Source organism: Mustelus asterias, unplaced genomic scaffold, assembly GCF_964213995.1.
Source record: "Mustelus asterias unplaced genomic scaffold, sMusAst1.hap1.1 HAP1_SCAFFOLD_35, whole genome shotgun sequence".
NCBI lineage: Eukaryota > Metazoa > Chordata > Chondrichthyes > Carcharhiniformes > Triakidae > Mustelus > Mustelus asterias.
In genome coordinates this window covers 979,655-999,158 of record NW_027590117.1, presented here as the reverse complement: position 1 = coordinate 999,158, position 19,504 = coordinate 979,655, and the positions used below count along the sequence as shown (strand labels likewise).

General features: G+C 44.6%; 1 protein-coding gene and 2 non-coding genes across 3 annotated transcripts in view; 1 reads left to right on the top strand and 2 right to left on the bottom strand.

Moving 5' to 3' along the window:
* Positions 1 to 19,504, bottom strand: part of LOC144482317 (uncharacterized) — a 474,174-nt gene that overhangs the window by 190,375 nt on the left and 264,295 nt on the right. The window contains exon 3 of the mRNA XM_078201490.1: positions 9,635 to 9,642. Coding sequence (XP_078057616.1) covers positions 9,635 to 9,642 — 8 coding nt within the window. The remainder of the gene's footprint in view (positions 1 to 9,634; positions 9,643 to 19,504) is intronic.
* trnas-gcu (transfer RNA serine (anticodon GCU)) lies at positions 1,413 to 1,494 on the bottom strand. The gene has a single exon. It is a non-coding gene; the product is annotated as a tRNA-Ser (tRNA).
* trnam-cau (transfer RNA methionine (anticodon CAU)) lies at positions 13,544 to 13,615 on the top strand. The gene has a single exon. It is a non-coding gene; the product is annotated as a tRNA-Met (tRNA).

Here is a 19,504-nt window from a genome sequence, read left to right as displayed (position 1 = left end):
CCTCTGTTTCAATATTTTTTTTCTGCAAAGAGAATTTGAAGCGGAATTTTCCGTCCGAATAAATAATATTTAAACGGAACGTCCTTTTTGTTTCATTTCCAGCAAATGCTGCGTTTGAACTGTTTTTGACCACATGATTTGAAACGCAAGAGGCCGTGGATAAGGACCTAAATACATGACCAGTGCTATGGCCGGGAACCGAATCCGGGCCAACTGCGTGGAAAGCAGCCATGCTCACCACTACACCACCATCGCTTGCTCTGTTAAAGTGATTGTTATTTTCATTAGTTATAATTACGGAAGTACTTTCGTTGCTCACGAAGGTGTGTCCATAACACAATTTGTAAACTGATCTTGGCTGTCGCGTTTTTCTGCACAGTTTAACCCCCCTTTTCACTGTTGTTTCTGACTGAGAACTCATTGAATAGCTTTGAGGCCTATTCTTTCATTGCAACGAAGTTTACACAGGAAGCAAATTGAAGAAATATTTCCATGAACAACTCATGGATAATGAGAATCGTTAGTGAATTTCATTTGAGGAGTCCTGTTCTGTACTGTTCTGACCTGCGATAGCGAATTAAATACGTCACCACTGTGATGGCCAGGACCCTTGATCAAATGCTCACACAGTCACCACCATCGCCCACTTGACTCTTGGAGCTGCTGCTGCCCACAGAGGTGGCCAAGCGAGAGGCACAGATGTTGACAAACTGCACCCGCTCCAAGTAGATTAACAAAATTACTGAACAAAAAAAGGAACTATGACAGTCTCTCTGAAAGCAATGCACCAACACCTCTTAAAGAATCAATTTGCTGTAACTAATTCAATATGAACCTATTCAATGTCAGCCCTATTCCTTGCCAGTACTCAAACAGGCATTGACTGGTTAGAAGTTTTTATCTTATGCGAGAACAGTTGGGCATATTCTCAGAGAAGTGAAACTGTCGCCCCGAACTTCATAGAATCCCTACAGTCCAGAAGGAGGTCATTCGGCTGATAAAGCCTGCGCCATCAGCAATCCCATAACCCCACATACTTAACATGCTAATGCTCGTGACAGGAACGGGCAATTGAACGAGACCATTCCACCAAACGCGGCACTAATTTTCATGGCGGAACGTCCGATTCTGGAAAGACAAAATCCGCAACTGGTGCCTCAAATGAAGCTGGAGTCTGCTTTGGAGCTTCTGAAACCACATGTTCTCCTGGTGGCAAACTCCTGCTCAAAGCTTGAATCAATTGCCAGCTGGAGTTTCTCATTTGGATGAGCAATATGGAATGGTGTTGGATTATTCACCCCTCACACCTGCAGAACTCGGTCGAAACTTGACGTTTGTTCGGAAACCTCAATATCAGTCATCAATTCACCCTCAATCTCTGGGTCAATACGAAGACAGAGAAAATGCATCTACGACGAAGATGGGATTCGAACCCACGCATGCAGAGCACAAAGGATTAGCAGTCCATCGCCTTAACCACTCGGCCACCTCGTCACGCATTTAAGTTGCCCCAAAACAGCTCTTGTGCTCTTAAGACCCGTAACAAGAAGACATTTCTCCCGCAGGACAATGTTGTGTTCCTGCTCTCTCATTAATCTCGGTTCGTTGTTACTCTTTCATTCGATGTAAATCCATAGGAAGTAAAGAGGGAGACAGTTTATTTCTCAGGTCCCTCCAGGTCAGAAGGTTCCGTGTTTAATTCACGTCAGGCTCCTGGAGGATTTCTGCAGTTGGTCTTTGGATTCTGCATCCGGGGAAAGTTGATTGTTTGCAAATGTTCGCGAAATGATACATTTCGAAATTATGATGAAATGATATTTTAGGGATACCTCCGGTTTCCACGAGCAGGTCATATTTTTGCTGTTTGCAAATTTAAAGCAACGTCCACGGTCCGAGATGATTCAGCGAACATCTCAGGGGAGAGCTGACTTCTGGTGATTGAACCGGAGGATTCACATCTCAGGCGGGGAGCAAGGCTGAGAAGGCGGGGCCTGTATCAATAATCTCAACCGATACGGGAACTGATGGGGAGCCGTTGGCTGAATCTGCTATCCAGCCAACTGAACTAAACCTGGGACAAATGCGCTGTGCCACCCACAGTATCACAAATCAACATGACGAAGCAAATTTGCGGCCGAGAAAATACAGAGTTGCTATTGGACAGCAGCCGAATATGCCTTTTTGATACGAAAGAAAACTCGATAGCAAAGGGTGGTTTCTATCCATCTACCTCTGGGTTACAGGGCCGCTTCCGCTGCGACACTCTGCTCCGAAACGTAATCACTTCCTGCCTATTACTGTTGCGCGGCAGTCCGACAACTATTGATAAAACAACACCCTCCGTGGTGGGATGCACACCCTGGCTGGAGAATAACACATGACATCACCTCGAGTGTAACAGATAGAGAAAGACACACAGAAAAGCAGTAAGAGACTATCAGGATACACGCACAATGACAGACAGAAAAGGTGCCGAGCAAACCAGCAAGATACTGAGATGGAAAACATGAGTATTTATGAAAAGCTGTTTTCTGTTACACAAAGCTAGGCCCTGTTTTGAAATGTGTTTCCTGCTGTGTAACTGTGTTCTGTGCTGTGTAACTATTCTCGCTGTTGTGGAACTGTGACTCTGGCGTTGACAGATCTTCACTGTGGTTTTGTCAAATTATTCCCTGTTGTGTCAATGTGTTCCCTGTTGTGTAAATGTGTTCCCTGTTGTGTAAATATGATCCATCTTGTGCAGAAGTTTTCTCGGTTCTGTAAAGGCGTGTCCTGTGGTGTGACATGTTCTCTGTTGTTCTGTGATGTTGTCTCTGGAAAACAATCGACGGAAATTTCAAGGCCGTCATTTCTGAAGCTTGCATTCAATTCCAGCTTTATTTGGGCCGAATGGCCAACTCCTGTTTCTGTTTTCTATCCATGTTTCTATGTACTAAATCCGTTAATTTGAATTTCACCAGCTGCCGTGGTGGGATTTACTCCGTGTCCCCAAATATTAGTCCGGACCTCTGGATTGCCAGCCCAGTGACATAACCTTTCATCCCTGTGAACAAAAACAGTTCATTCAGCTCATTATTAAACCTCTTCCTGAGGACATTAGAATTCCATCCACAGAATTCCCATTGGCCGATTGATAACAAAGCATTTTGTTCGAGTTGGGAACATTAATCATTTATCCAGATCAAACAGATATTGTGGAATTGTTCGGATCAAAAATTCTAAGGTAAGTGAGAATTAAATGGACAAAGTTACAAGGGAAGTAATTCTGAGAAAGCTCCCTGCAATTTCTGAAAGAAATAGTGGATTTCAGTTCAGAGGCTCGATTTTGAGGAGGTTCCATCAGATTTCTGTACAAACTGACTGGGTTGGAAACTGTCATCTTCAGATAGCATCACAAAAGGCACCGTTAGGCTCCGGTTACGCGCCTGAAAGTGAGTGATTTTTGTGAAGTATGTGGAATATCTCTTGTTCCAATCCTGTTCAGCCACTGCCAACGCCTCCGCCCCCCATCCGCCCCCCTCCCCCCCACCCCCGCCACCCGCTCTTCCCACCCCACAACTCTTTTTCCGTTACTTCGATGACTGTATCGGTGCTGCTTCCTGCTCTCATCTGCGTCTGGAAAAAATTGCTATTTTGCTTCCATTTTCTATCCTCGCATTTTCGCATGGTCCAAATGCGACACTTCCCTACCCTTCCCTGACCTGTCTGCCTCCAATTCTAGATAGACTGACCACCAGTAATTAATGCCCCACCGACTCACACGCCGAGTACAGATCCTCATACCCCGCTCCCTGTAAGGACGCCATCCACATTCCCCTAGTTTGTTTACCTCAGTCGGAACTGTTCCCCTGATGCCTCTTTCCAAATCGGCGCTCCTGACATGGACTCCAACTTCCTGAAAGCAAGGTGCCTCCACCCCGACCCTCAGTGTTTGGTTGGGCGCTCAACCGTGCCCTATTCATCTCCCGCACCTCTGAGCTCACCCCTTTCACCTCGCAGAGCCACGATCGGCTCCCAAAATACAGAAATCAAACAGACATTGTTATCGTCTTCTTTTCCATCTGTTCACTCAATATTTCGTCGATATCTTCACAAAATCCAATAGGAATGGCGATCAGTTTTCCAGTCAGTGATCAGCCCTCTGGAGGTGATTAAAGAAAATGAACAGTTTCATCCACTCTCGAACCCCTGGGGGCTCGAACCCGCGCGGTGAACCACATTAGATTTTAAATCAAACGCCTGAACAATTCGGTCATCGCAACTATAACCAACATCTAACGAACCAGTTTATGAACAGCTGATTTCTTCAACGTTTACCTGTGATTGTCTCGCCAGACAATGACGAGGAATCCAGCACACTATCCGTTGCGCCACAGAGCCACACCTGGTGCACTTATTCCCCATCCCCATATGGGAATGTCTGACGTATCGAACAGACAGTTCAAAAGTTCAGCAATTGGACAATGACTATATTTCAAAAATCCTTTATTATCAGTGAAATGATTTGGGACGTCCTTTGGTTCTGAAAAGAACTACAGAAATTCCAGTCGAACTCTGAAAGGACACAGACAGCTTAGTGGAATGGGAGGACAAGTGGCGGATGAAGAATTAAGTGATTCATTTTGGTGGGAAGAACGCAAAGAGGCAATACAAAATAAAGGATATAATTTCAAAAGGGGATACAGGAACAGCGGGAAATATATGGACCTGTGTACAAATCATTGAAGGTGGCAGGGCAGTTTGTAACAGCCGTATATTATCCCCGGATTTAAAAACAACACCAGGATTTTGATACAAATTTTCTGCAAAGAAAATCCAGATGTACTATTCGATCGCACATTAGATATTCCAAGCATTGCCTGTCGTCTGAGGTGTGGTAACCCTTGGGCTAAATCGCCACCAGTAAACTCTCTCTTTTGAGGGGGAAAGCAGTCTGTGGTCATTTGCAACTACGGCGACTTTACCTTGATATCTGTGTCATATTCTTTGATTTTATTTGATTTGATTTATTCTTGTCACATGCATTAGTACACAGTGAGAAGTATTGTTTCTTACATGCTACGCAGACAAAGCGTACCATACATAGCGAAGGAAAGGAGAGAGCGCACAATGTAGAGTTACAGTCACATCAACATGTAGAGAAAGATCAAATTAATACGAGATAGGTCCAATCAAAATTCTGATGGTAACAAGGAAGAAGCTGTTCTTTACTTGGTTCGTGCCTGCCGTCAGATTTTTGTATCCAGTTCTCGACAGAAGCCGGTGGGAGATAGTCTGTCCACGGTGTGTGGCTGCTTGATTAAACTGGCTGCTTTTCCAAGGCAACGCGACGTGTCAATGGATGGCAGGCTGGTTTGCGTGATGTACTGGCTTTGTTTAGGACACTTTGTCGATTTTTTGCGGTCCTGGACAGAGCAGGAGCCGCACCAAGCTGTGATGCAACCAGAAGGAATGCTTTTTCTGGTGCATCTGTCTGTATTCAGAATGTGTTTTGCATTATCTGCTGCTCAATGAAGATTGGGATCTTTCTGATTCTATCAGTTAAACTGCGTGTCGAAGGGACTTGCTCTGACTGTCAGCATCCGGAACTGAAACATGGTTTCTCAATTAATTCTGTCTCTGTCAACCTTTGGTACTGCAAATGAGTTTCTGTATCCCCTCATTATGACTCATCGATTTATTTTGTTTATTCATTCCTGGGATGTGGACGTCGCTGGCTGGGCCCGCATTATTGCCCATCCTAAATTGCCCTTGAACTGAGCGGCTTGATAGGTCACCTCAGAGGGCAGCTTAGAGTCACAAAAGTTGCTGTGGGTCGGGGGCCACGTTTAGGTCCAAACCAGTTAAAATATTCATTCCTTAAAGGACATTAGTGAAGCAGTTGTCTTCCTTTTGACAATCGATTCATGGTCGTCAGACGTTTAATCCCAGATGTCCTTAATTGATGAAATTTCACCATTTGCCTTGGTGGTGGTGGTCTGTGTGTGTGTGTGTGTATACGTGAGAGAGAGAGATTCTCACATCATCAGTCCGTTTGTGAGTGTGGATTAACCTTTTATATTCCCTCACAAACACTGTGATCCCCTTCCTTTTGTGAATTCCCAAGAAGCATTTGTACGACTGAGGCCCTGGTGGTCGGGTGGAGGGTGGGGTGAGGTTTGAAGGCAATGCCGCAGGGTGCTGAGTATGGAAGCAGCCGATTTTAAAGCTTGTGTGTTGGAAAGTGAAGAGTGAACTTGTCTGTGTGAAGATCACAGAAAAGGTATGTCTGGACCTGCGCCCTCGAGACAAGTTTTGGGTTGTCAGTAAATGAACTCCTGTAATGAAGGGACAAAATCAGAAAGAGGAAATGCTGGAAATATTCAGTAGCTCCGAAAGCAGCTGTGGAGAGATATTCCTGTCGCCAGGATGTAACACTCCTATGGATACTTCACGTTGCTCAGAGCTGACACTCTCAACACCTTCGTGTAAGGAACAGGTAGGGCGGGAATTGGGTCTTTGTTGATTTGAGCAAACAGCGCAATGCAGCAATGAGAAGGTCCTCAGCCCCCGGCAGCTTGGGAAAGGATGGGACTCAGATACAGGACTCTGGTTGGGGTTCAAAAATAGAATAATACATCGAGTTATAAATGTAATGACAATAAAGGTGGAATTCAGATCGACTTGTGCAGAAATTTTGCGCTTTGAGGATGTAGTCAGGTTGGCCGAGCGGTCTATGGCGCTGCGTTCAGGTCGCAATCTTTTCTGGAGGCGTGGGTTCAAATCCCACTCCTGACAGTGATTTTTCGTTCGCGAGGCAGCATCCAAACCCAAGAAATTGGCAGCACAAGGGCAGCTGATGCTGAGAAACAACGACCACCTGTCAGTTCCACTCCGAGACACACTTCATCCTGACTTGGAAATGTATCACCGTCCCCTGGCTGGCTCACAATCTTGCAACTCCCTCCCGAACAGGAGTGTGTATGCACATATACCACATGGACTGCAGCGGCACCAGAATGAATTCATCGCCAATTACTCAAAGATAATTAATTTGGACAATAAATGCTTCTCGCGCCAGCGGCACACATATCCCGTATGAATAAAGTACTTTTTAAAAATCACCTCGTGCCACAGAAGGAGCACATCTGCCTTCAGAGCAGAAAACTGTGTGTGAATCACATCCTGAACACGGCTACTTTTATACCAGATGTGTGTCTGAAAACAGTAAGTGGATCCAAGCTCACGATAAACCTCTCAATGTTTAGTGGAAGTGTTTCACTGAGTGATTTGTGTGATTCCCTCTGATGTGCTTTCTTTTGTGAATTCCATAGGAGCACCTCCCCTGAGACCCTGGTGGGCGGGTGTCGGGGAAAGGCGGATTTGAAAGGTCTACAGGTAAATCGGTGCAGTCTCGATGGGCCACTGTGGGATTCAGTTATTTTTCTTTCATGAATCTATCCGAGATCCCATAGCATCTGTGGAGAGAGAACCGGTCATTCCCGTGAAAGGTCTGCATCTGAAATGTGAACTGTCTCTATTTTCAGAGGTACGTTACAGATCTGGTAATATCTCTTTTTTCACTCATACCACCAGATCTGGAATGTATTTCTAGCATTCTGCTGTACCCACGAAGAGCAGGATCAGGCTCTGTGGCTTAGTTGGTTAAAGCACCGATTTACTAAACTAGAAGATTCTGGATTCAGATCCTCGGATTCCTTTCCAGTGAACTTTGCAACTGCGGAAGTCGCAATATCCATTTCTTGCTTGTCAATGTTGTCTTTCCCTTCACAGTGGATAATCTACAACGATAAAAAATACATAGTTCGAGAGTCTGCACAAATATCTTGACTATTTATTGACCTGATCCAGGTACTTTTATCATCTTGCAGTAAAAAAACATTTAATTTGCAATGAATCCAATTCTCCAAGTTCTACAAACATAGCGTTCCATTGTTTTCTCAGGGAATTTCGAACAGAGTCAAATCGCCTTAGAATCACACCACCCCGACAGTGGTGAAGGAGACCATTCTGCCCATCGAGTTAGTACCGACTCTCCGACAGAGAATCGCACACAGGACCTATTCCCGCAGCGCCACGCATCCACTCCGCTAACCTACCTATACAAACACCTTGGGGACCACGGGGCAATCTAGCATGGCCAAATCCACCCAAACTGCTCATCTTTGGACTGTGGGAGGAAACGGGAGCACTTGGTTTCCTGAGATAACATGCCTGGATGAATGCAGTTTGAATAGCACTACAAAAACTTGGGTCTATCCAGGACAAAGCTTCCAACTTCATTCGCTTCCCATGCATAAAGCTTCACTCCCTCCACTGCCGACACAAAATGGCAGCAGTTTGCGCCATCTACAAGATGCACTGCAGCAACAAAGCAAGGCTTCTTTGCCAGCACCTTCCAAACCCACGACCACGACAGCCGAGAAGGACAAGCGCAGCAGACACATCAGAATAACACCACCAGGTTTCAGGGCACTGATATGTATTTATTGATTGGAGTTATTTATAAGTTGTTGTTGTTGCACGTGTGTGTTGTTTAATCTTCGTGATCTTCAAAAGAAGCGAACTATCTAATTGAAAAAGATGCTACTATTTCTAACCCAACCAGCGAACGTCGTGTCAAACTTTAAGAAAGCCCCCGGGGTTTGCGATTTATTTTTGAGTCAGTGGTTTCCCTGGGACCCAAGTAAACAGAAACAGCAGGGAGAGATGTCAGAGCAGGAAATGTCGGTGCCGAAGCTGAATCACATGAACGGAGCAGCAACCTGCTTTCTACTTTTCGGATCCAAAGTCCGATTCTGGTGGGACTGAAACCCACAACCTTCGAATAGCTGACTTGCCATTATTTAGATGTCTAACGCGCTACCCATCGCGCCACAGAGCCACATGCTGGAAGTTTGCTCTATTTGTCCATATATGGATATTTGACAATGTGGAAACTATTGGGAAGTTCAACAATCTCGTAGTTAAAACGTCAAGGACTGTGAAGAGGGACTTTATTGATTGCAAGTCATGTTGCCACATCTTATGTCTGTTAAAACAGCTGTGGGAATACAGACCATTTTGTCCTTTGTACATGAAATCTGTCCATCACAGAATGATCCTCCCTATTTCTCTTCCTTATTCTCGTGGACAGCTCGGAGTGTAATCTCACAGGCTTGATAGTCGAGGGCACATTCTACTCTATCTGTCACAGCGCTGATCAGAATCTGTTCCCTGTTCCAGTTAAACACCTGCACAGAACACAACGCAAAGCTGGAAGCTGGAAACCAGAATCAAAAACCGAAAATGCTGGATATGCTCATCCGGTGATGGATTAATGGAGATTCCTGTAAAAGAGACCTTGCGGTACAGGTTCATAGGTCCTTGAAAGTGGAGTCACAGGTGGAGAGAATGGTGAAGAAGGCATTCGGCATGCTTGGTTTCATTGGCCAGAACATTGAATTCAGGAGTTGGGACGTCTTGTTGAAGTTGTACAAGACATTGGTAAGGCCACACTTGGAATGCTGTGTACAGTTCTGGTCACCCTATTATAGAAAGGATATTATTAAACTAGAAAGAGTGAAAAGATTTACTAGGATGCTATCAGGACTTGATGGTTTGAGTGAGAAGGAGAGGCAGGATAGACTGGCACTTTTGTCTCTGGACTGTCAAAGGCTGAGGGGTGATCTTATAGAGCTCTATAAAATAATGAGGGGCATAGATCAGCTAGATAGTCAATATATTTTCCCAAAGGTAGGGGAACCTAAAACTAGAGGGCATCGCTGTAAGGTGAGAGGGGGAGATACAAAAGGGTCCAGAGGGGCAATTTGTTTCACCCACAGGATGGTGAGTGTCTGGAACAAGCCGCCAGAGGCAGTAGTAGAGGCGGGTACAAATTTGTCTTTTAAAAAGCATTTAGAGAGTTACATGGGTAAGATGGGTATAGCGGGATATGGGCCAAATGCGGGCAATTGGGACTAGCTTTGGCGTTTTGAAAAAAAGGCGGCATGGACAAGTTGTCCGAGGGCCTGTTTTCATGCTGTAAACCTCTATGACTATATGACAAGCCGCTGAAGCACAGCACAGTTGCACAGTTTAAAGTTTCCTTTCATCCACAATGAATATTCCATTCTAGTATTTTGAACAATTCAAATTGAAAATGTGCATTGTTATTCTCGTCGCCACAGCCAGGCATTGATCACTCCCTTGGATTTTAAATTTGTAAATCCATTCTCTATCTTTTAAATCTACTATTGAAACTGTATCCATCACCCGCTCATTTCCTTGTGAATGAGCAGGAGAATTGAAGATATATTTGGATAATTTTCCTTTGACTACATTTGTACAGAAGCATCAAGGTCAAGGAGGGAACCAGCACAGCACTTCATGAAATTCACCCACTAAAAAGTGACAGTGTTTAATCAAGGGATGGTTCTATTTATTCATTTGTTATTAATGGAGAATATAAAAGTTGGAACAGTGTGCAATCTGGGCATTGTATCTGAGCAAAGTGAAACACAATGTGGACTGGGCAGGATAAGCCTCGCACGGGCAATGGACAGAGTGGAGGTGCGACGTTGGCTGGCTTGTGAGACGGAGCAGGGAGATGTTGCAAGGTGAAGGTACATCGGACAATGGGAGTGTTAAATGTTGAATGATGAATGTGCAAGTAGAATGTGCACTGTAGACTGCAGGCTGGATATTCAATGGGTTCTGTGATGGGTGAATAGACTGTGGAATCTTGGCATGGCAAAGGTGCAATGGGGATTAGGACGGGGAAAGGTGTATCCTTTATTTTATATCACCTCTCCTCGATCTTCGGACCAAAATGCATCACTTCACACTTCCTTACATTAATTAAATTGTATCTGTCACGTGTCTGCCCATTCCACCAGCCTGTCTATATCTTCTTGCAGATTATCAATATCCTCCTCACTAAAAATCATAATATTTTCAAATTTTGCACCACTGACAAATTCTGAGAGCGAAACCTAAGCACCCAGATATAGGTCAGTAATATATATCAAGAAAAGCAAATTTCTCTCCATACAATATCCCCAATCAGAAATAGGTAAAACTTTCTGTAAAATATGCTTTAATAGGTTTGTGCTAATAATTAAACTGTTGCTTAATGAAATTCTAACTAAGCTAATCATTCAAATGCCATTTGGTTCCAAATAAAATGCCAACCGGCACTAATACACTCAATTATAAGTATCGCCTTGCTCATTTATCAGGATTTAACTGACGAATACAGAGGGAAGCAGCTACTGGTAGATTTCAAAATGATATGGCCAACAGATTTAGTATTTTTAAATTCCTCCGTCCAGGTTCAATATAATGTGAACAATTCTTGTCTGTTGTGTCCCTCTCTGATGTCTGTACTTCAGCCTACCAGAGTGTGCTGCCATCCACTGGCCGCAATACACAACTGCAGTAGAGCGGAAAAATGCATCTTAACTGTCGCGATTGCAGAGACAGATCAAACAGGAGTTAATGATTGGATATCGGCATTACATTCCATAGAGAAATCAATATTAATGTACTTTTAAATGCAGTCAGTATGACTTCGAATTTGCTATTACCTGGAGCAGTTGAGTCGACTGGCACAGATGTACGAAAGGAAAATCTCGGTAATGAGACGATGGAGAATGAATTTAAGAGATAAGCAGATGATGTAACGTTGAAGATTTTTAGTAGAGAATAGTGTGGAATCCTGTACTAATTAGAACAAAAGGCCCTGTTTCAATTATGTACCTTCCAGATAGAATGTGTACAGATTTGCAAAGTCTCTCAGAGAGATTCATAATGAACATCACACACATATGTCGCACCAGAGACAGAGCGATACAGAATGAGTCCAACACTCAGACATCTCGAATCTTAGAATGGATACAACAAAGAGAGGGTGACCATTCGGCCCTTTGTCTCTATGCTGATCTGTACAAGAACAACTCAGCTCATCCCTTTCCCGTCCTTGTCTCATAACTCTGGAAATCCTTTCACTTCAGGTGCTGATTCCATTCCCCCTTGACAGCCCTGATTTGATGCTGCCTCTGCCACCCTCTCAGGCAGTGCATCCCAGGTCCTAAACACTCTGCACATTAAAAGCCATCCTTCTCTCCGTAGGCAATGGGAGCAATATTTCTTCATCTACTCTTCTTAGCCTGCACCCACAAACCCACCACCTCTACCAGGGTAGAAGCAGAGAGATTATTTCCACTTAGAAAGGAAACAAGAACTTGAGGACACCCTCAAAATAAGGGGGAGTCAGTTTAGGACAGAGCTGAGGAGGAACTTCTCCTCTCGGAGGGCAGTGAATCTCTGGAATTCTCTGCCCATTGAAGCAGTGGAGGCTACCTCGTTCAATATGTTTAAGTCACAGGTAGATAGATTTCTGATCAATAAGGGAATTAACGGTTTGGGGAGCAGGCGGGTAAGTGGAACTAAACCACTATCAGATCAGCCATGATCTTATTGAATGGCGGGGCAGGCTCGAGGGGCTAGGTGGCCTACTCCTGCTCCAATTTCTCATGTTCTTATGTTCTTACCATCTCGAAGGACAGCGGCAATAGATACATGGGAACACCAACACTGCAAGCTCCCCCTCAAGCCACTCACCATCCTGACTTGGAAATACATCGCGGCTCCTTCGCTGTCAGAGTGGCAAAATCCTGAAAGACTGTATGGCGAACAGCACTGTGGCTGTACCGACACCTCATGGACTGCAGCAGTTCAAGAAAGCAGCAAACCATCACCTTCCGAATGTCAGTTGGGGATTGGCAATGAATGCTGGCCTCTTCAGTGATGCCCACCTCTCGAAATGAATAAAACAAATAAACACTCGCAACTACAACCAGAGACAGATAGATACAGAGCAAATCTCACTCACGTGCATGTTTGGATACGATCTGAATCCCCCAATCACATTCACTCACAGAGGGTAAAATGCAGTCGAAATTGGGCGATCGCTATCCAGTTGCAGTTTAACCAGTTTTATACAAGAATAGAGAACATCTTAACACAACGTGCAACATTTTAACCCAATATGGAACATTATGAGACCAGTTAATCATCTTTCTGCCGAACAGAAAACACCTTCGCGGCGACTATTTTCACACAACACGGAACACGTTTACAGAGCAGGGCATATATTAACAGAACATTTTTAAAAAGTACACAAGATGGATCATATTTATACAACCGGAAAGATATTGACAGCATCAGGGAAACATTTTACACAACAGCAGAAAGCACCTCTCAACAACAGAGAGCAGAGTTACACAGCAGGAAATATATTTACAAATATGTACTTGCAACAGAAAATTCCTTTAAAAATAGTGATCGATTTTCCAATTCCGTGTTTTCCCGGTTTCCCATCACCTTTGCCTGTCGTTACGTGTCCAGACAATCTCTCTTACTGCTATTTTGTGTTTTTCTCTGTTTTATTCTCGGTTTGATGCAGTGGCTGAGCGTCCTGACGCTGGAACGTGCATGAAATGATACAGGAGCGAAACTCTGCCTGACTATATTGATAGGCAGCAGAAACAGCCTTTACCGGAGCAGAGTGGCGCAGCGGAAGCGTGCTGGGCCCATAACCCAGAGGTCGATGGATCGAAACCATCCTCTGCTACTCCTATTATCACTGACAATGAACCGACTTGTGGCTTTTACGTGCAGTCTGCAGACAGGTATTTACATCGGCTCCTCTTTTCTCCAAAATACCTCAATCTGCAGTGAATCAATTTTATATGCAAGAAAGCATACGAACGGGGAACATCTTAACAAAACATGCAACAATTTACTGACAGAAACATCTTCACGGAGAATCTTCTCAAACAACATGGAACACATTTGCAGAGCAGGGGCCATATTAACAGAATCGAAAAAAACATTTACACAGCCGGAAACACAACAGGGAAGCATCTTACACAACAGCAGAAATCATCTCTCAACAACAATTGAGACAGTTACATGGGGAAGATGGGTCTGGAGGGTATGGGGCAAACACGGGCGATGGGGAATAGCTCGGTGGTAAAACATTGGGCGGCATGGACAGGTTGTGCCGATGGGGCTGTTTCCATGTTGTAAACCTCGATATCATAGAGCACAGCAGGAAATACAGTGAAACACTTTGCACAACAACAGTGAACATCTTTGAACAGCAGCGAGCACAGTTACACAGCGGGAAATATATTTATAAACATATTTACAAGAGAAAACTCCTTTCAAACATCACTGATTAATTTCGTGACTGTCGTTACACGTGAACAAACAACCTCTTTGGCTGCTTTTGTGTGTGTCTTTCTCTGACCCTTTATTCTTGGTGTAATGCAGTGGAATTGTGTAACCAGACTGAGCCTCCTGACACGGGTGATGGTGTTAAACAAAAGTGTGGAAGTGAATATCTGACTGATTGCATTGATAGGCAGCGGGGGTGGGGGGGGGGGTAGGGTGAGGGGGATGAGGAGAGGGGGGAGGGAGGAGTGGGAAGGAGGGAGGGGGACGGGGAGAAAGAGAGGGGAGAGGGGAGTGGAATGGGGAGGGGGAGGGGGAAGAGGGAGGGGGAACGGAGAGATGGGAGGGGGAGGGGGAGCGGGAGGGGGAAGGGGGGAGGGAGCTGGGGAGAGGTGGGGGCGGGGGAGGGGGGAGGGCGACGGGGGAGGAGGGGGAGGGAGGTGGAGGGGGAAGGGGAGGAGGGGGAACGGGGGAGGAGGGGAAGGGGAGGAGGGAGAAGGGGACAGGGGTGGTGGGGAAGTGTGAGGGGGTGGAGACTGGGTAGTGGAGGCGGGGGGGCGGGGGGGGGGTGTGGGCGGGTGGAAGCGAAGATGGACTTTGTGTAGCAGAGTGGCGCAGCTGAAGAGTGCTGGGCCCATAACTCAGAGGCTGATGGATCGAAACCATCCTCTGTTACTACCTCTTAACAATAATAACTGAACCACTTGACTATAATTCTGCAGCATTTATGTGGAATATGCAGGCAGGTATCTGCATTGGCTCGTCTTTTCTGTTTTAAGCCTCAACCCAGTTTGATATGCACACAAGGTGTAGATACTGTGAACATGCACCAGGATATATTAGACAGACGTTATGGTGCACAGGGCACAATTTCAGAATTTATGGACAATGTGAAACTTGGAAGCATCGTGAACTGTGAGGAGCATAGTGTAAAACTTCAAAAAGGACATCGGCAAGTTGATGGAATGAGTGGACAAGTTACAGATGAAATTCAAAGCTGAGAATTGTGAAGTGATTCCTTCTGGTAGGAAGATTATAGAGAGACAATGAAAAGTAAAGGGAAAACAGTTCCAAAGTATCTAATCAATTTGATTAGTGACGTTTCTCACTCCTACAACTCTAAATGAGGTGCCAATAGTACAACTCTAAAATAACACCAAATTACTGCGGATGCTGTCATCTGAAACCAAAAGAGAAAATGTTGGAAAATCTCTGCCGGTCTGGCAGCATCTGTAAGGAGTGAAATGAGCTCGTGTTTCGAGTCCAGATGACCCTTTGACAAAGGGTTATCTGGATTGGTTTACTGCCAATTGGTAACTTCCTCAAAGTCAATAATAATCCATTCAAAATATCCGCATATGTATTTTACAATCATAATTCCTCATTTGAATGAAATTACTGCATCTCACATTACTTCGTGTTCGCTCATAAACGTATTTAAAAGTCATTTAACTGAATGCTGCGAGTTGTATCCATGCCTTAATGTCTACTGGTTTAAATATCTTACCACTCCATCAGGGGTTCCACTTACAGGTATTAAATGTCATGAGAAGTGTGGACAGAATGGATAGGGACAAACTGTTCCCACTTGTGGAATGATGATGAATGAGAGAGAACAGATTGAACATGATGAGCAAAGGAAGGAATAGGAAGACGAGGAAAACATTTTTCACACAGTGAGAGTTTAAAGTTTGGAATGCACTGCTGGAAAGTGTGGTGGATACAGATTCAATTGAAACGTTCCAAAGGAATTAGATTGTTATCTGCCGCGTTACAGGGAGAAGGCGGAGATGTTCATTTTCTGTCATAACTCCTCACATAATTTCTCATTCATCATTCATCACTGAATCGAGTGTCAACTGTTCTCTTGTTGTTTCTAAACAAGTAGAAGTGCAGCACTGATTAAATGACAAGACAGTTGGTGGCCTAAGTCACTGGAGAGTTAAAAAATTACAAATATGTGTCTGAAAGGACATGAGGATGGCACAGTGACGGAATTTGAAATAAAAACAGAAAATGCAAGAAACCGCATGCAGGTCTCGCAGCATCTATCGGTGGAGAAACAGAGTTAATGCTTTCGGTGTCCGTGACTCTTCTTCAGAGTTGCGGAGAGTTTGAAATGTGACGGATTTCAAATGTTCTGGAGAATTCGGAGCACAATCTGGATTATTCATTCAAGCAATTACAAAGGCAAATGGCATGTTTGGTTTTATTGCAAGTGAATTGGAGGAGATGAAGAAAAGTGTCTTGCTACAATTGTACAGGAGTTTATGGAGACCACATCTGCAATGCTGTGTGCAGCTGTGGTATCCACATTTGAGAAAAGATAAGCTTGCATTATAGGCGGTACAGAGAAGGTTCACTAGATTACCCCCCGGAATGAGGTGGTTGTTCCATGTTGGGAGGCCGAGTGAATTATTCTGAGAGACCCTAGAGCTCAGAACAATGTGTAGATGCTGAGTGAATGATTCCATTGCTGTCCTCTGGGCAGACGAGTGGCAGATGAAGTAAAATTAAGGAAAGTAAAGTTAAAGTAAAGTATATTAGTCACATGTAAGGCTCAAATTAACACTGCAATGAAGTTACTGTGAAATTCCCCAATTTGCCACAGTCGGGCACCTGTGCGAGTCAATCACCTAACTCGATGATGTTCAATGCACAGAAGTGTGAGTCGATTCATTTTGAGAGTGTGGAGAAATAAAGGGAGAAACACTTAAGGAAATGCAGGAAAAAGGGATCTCGGTTTCTCAGTACAAAAGTCATTAAAGGTGAGAGTTCAGTTGTTTCTAATCATAGAAATCCTGCAGTACAGAAAGAGGCCATTCGGCCCATCGAGTCTGCACCTACCACATTCCCACCCAGGCCCGACCCACATATCCCACCCGCTAATCTACGCATCCCAGGACACTAAGGGGCAATTTTAGCATGGCCAATCAACCTAACCCGCACATCTTTGGACTGTGCGAGGAAACCGGAGCACCCGGAGGAAACCCACGCAGACACGAGGAGAATGTGCAAACTCCACACAGACAGTGACCCAAGCCGGGAATCGAACCCAGGTCCCTGGAGCTGTGAAGCAGCAGTGCTAACCACTGTGCTACCGTGCCACGGGGCATGTGGAGAGAGCAGGCATGTTGAGAGAGCAGGTAATAAAGCAAATGACAGCCTATGTTTTATTGGGGGATTGAATACATGAATAAGAAGATCATGTTGAGATTTAAATACACTAGATAGGCCTCACCTGGAACACTGAGTCCTGTGCTGGGCACCACACTTGAAGAAGTTTGGAGAGAGTGCAAAGGATATCCACATGAATGATTCTATTGACAAAGATTTGTAGCAATGAAGATCGATTGAGAAGTTGGGTATTTTTCCTCACGGAAAGAAGTCTGTGAGGACCTGTAGAGGGAAAGGTAGCATTGAGGAAGCAGGTGTGCTGCAGAAGGATTTGGATAGGCTGGGAGAGTGGGCAGAGTAATGGCAGAAGGAAAACAATGTGGGAAAGTGTGAGGTTACGCACTTTGGAAGGAGGAATGGAGGCACAGATTACTTTTAAAATTGTGAAATGCTTAGGAACTCAGAAGCACAAAGGGACTTGGGAGTCCTTGTTCAGGATTCTCTTCAGGTAAACGTGTAGGTTCAGTCGGCAGTTAGGAAGGGAAATGCAATGTCGAGAGGGTTAGAATACAAGAGCACGGATGTACTTCTGAGGCTGGCAAAGGCTCTGGTCAGACATCGTTTGGAGTATTGTGAGCAGTTTGGGCACCGTATCGAAGGAAGGATGTGCTGGCCTTGGAAAAGGTCCAGGGGAGGTTCACAAGAATGATCCATGGAACGAAGACCTTGTTGTATGAAGAACGGTTGAGGACTCTGGGTCTGTACTCGTTGGAGTTTACAAGGATGAGGGGGGATCTTATTGAAACTTAAAGGATACTGGGGCGCCTGGTGAGAGTGGACACAGAGAGGATGTTCCCACTTGTAGGAAAAACTAGAACCAGAGCACAACCTCAGACTAAAGGAACGTTCCTTTAAAACAGAGATGAGGAGGAATTTCTTCAGCCAGAGAGTGGCGAATCTATGGAAATCTTTGCTGCAAAAGGCTGTGGAGGTCAGGTCGTTGAGTGTATCTAAGACAGAGATAGATAGATTCTTGATTAATAAGGGGATCAAGGGTTATGGTGAAAAGACAGCAGAATGGGAATGAGAAAAATGGCGGAGCAGATTCGATGGGCTGAGTGGCCTAAATCTGCTCCTATGTCTTTTGGTTTTATGAAAGAGAAATAAGAGTGGCTTTCGCACTGCTGTTGCAGAATGACAGGGACCTGGTCTCAATTCAGGCCTTGGGTGACTGTACGTATTTTTCTCGTTTTCTCTATGTCCACGTGGCTTTCCTCCAGGTGCTCTGGTTTCCCCCCACACTCCATTGATAGGGTAACTGGATTTACCCTGCTAAATTTACCCTTATGTCGCCCAGAATGTTTAGATTAGGAGGATTAACAGGATAAATATGTGAGGTTGCGTGGATAGGTCAGAGAATCAGTGCAGATTCAATGGGCCGAATTGCCACCTTTTGCAATGTAGGGATTCAATGATAGAGGTTTTTATGTTCCAGTCAAGCGTTCATCAAGAGCCAGAGGAAAAATTTCCAAAGATGTGTACATTAGGCACTGAATCTGTGCAATTTTGACACATATTTTGAAATTTTGAACAAGGACTCCCAAGGAACATTTAACATGGCCAATCCACCTAACCTGCACATCTTTGAATCACGGGAGTCTACCAGAGCACCCAGAGGAAACGCACGGGGTAGAATGTGCAAATTTTGCACAGTCAGCAAAGGCCAGGAGCAAACCCGGGTCTCTGGGGCTGTGAGGCAGGAGTGCTAACCACTGTGCCACTCAAAATTATTTCCAGTCTCTTCGCAAATTTCCCGTGTCATATCCTTCAGTACCTTTGAATGGTCAAACGAAATTTAAATCTGGCGATCGTTTCTTCTCGTGTTCTGCAGTGACATATTCACTGCAATGATTTCTCATGAGCTCAAACCTGCTCCCGATTTAATGAACGATCGCTGGGCATGTCCGGGTTTTAAACCCGGAACCTCTGGCATACTAATATTACCCTAACCGAGAATCATACCACTCGACCAACGAGCCAACTGCCAGTGCTCTGGTCGATAGCAAATTGAAAATGCTGCCGACTGAATGATAATTTAACATTGATTTCTATAGTGGATTTAATGATTAAAGTACGAGGTCGATCCAATCACACCCCATTATTAATT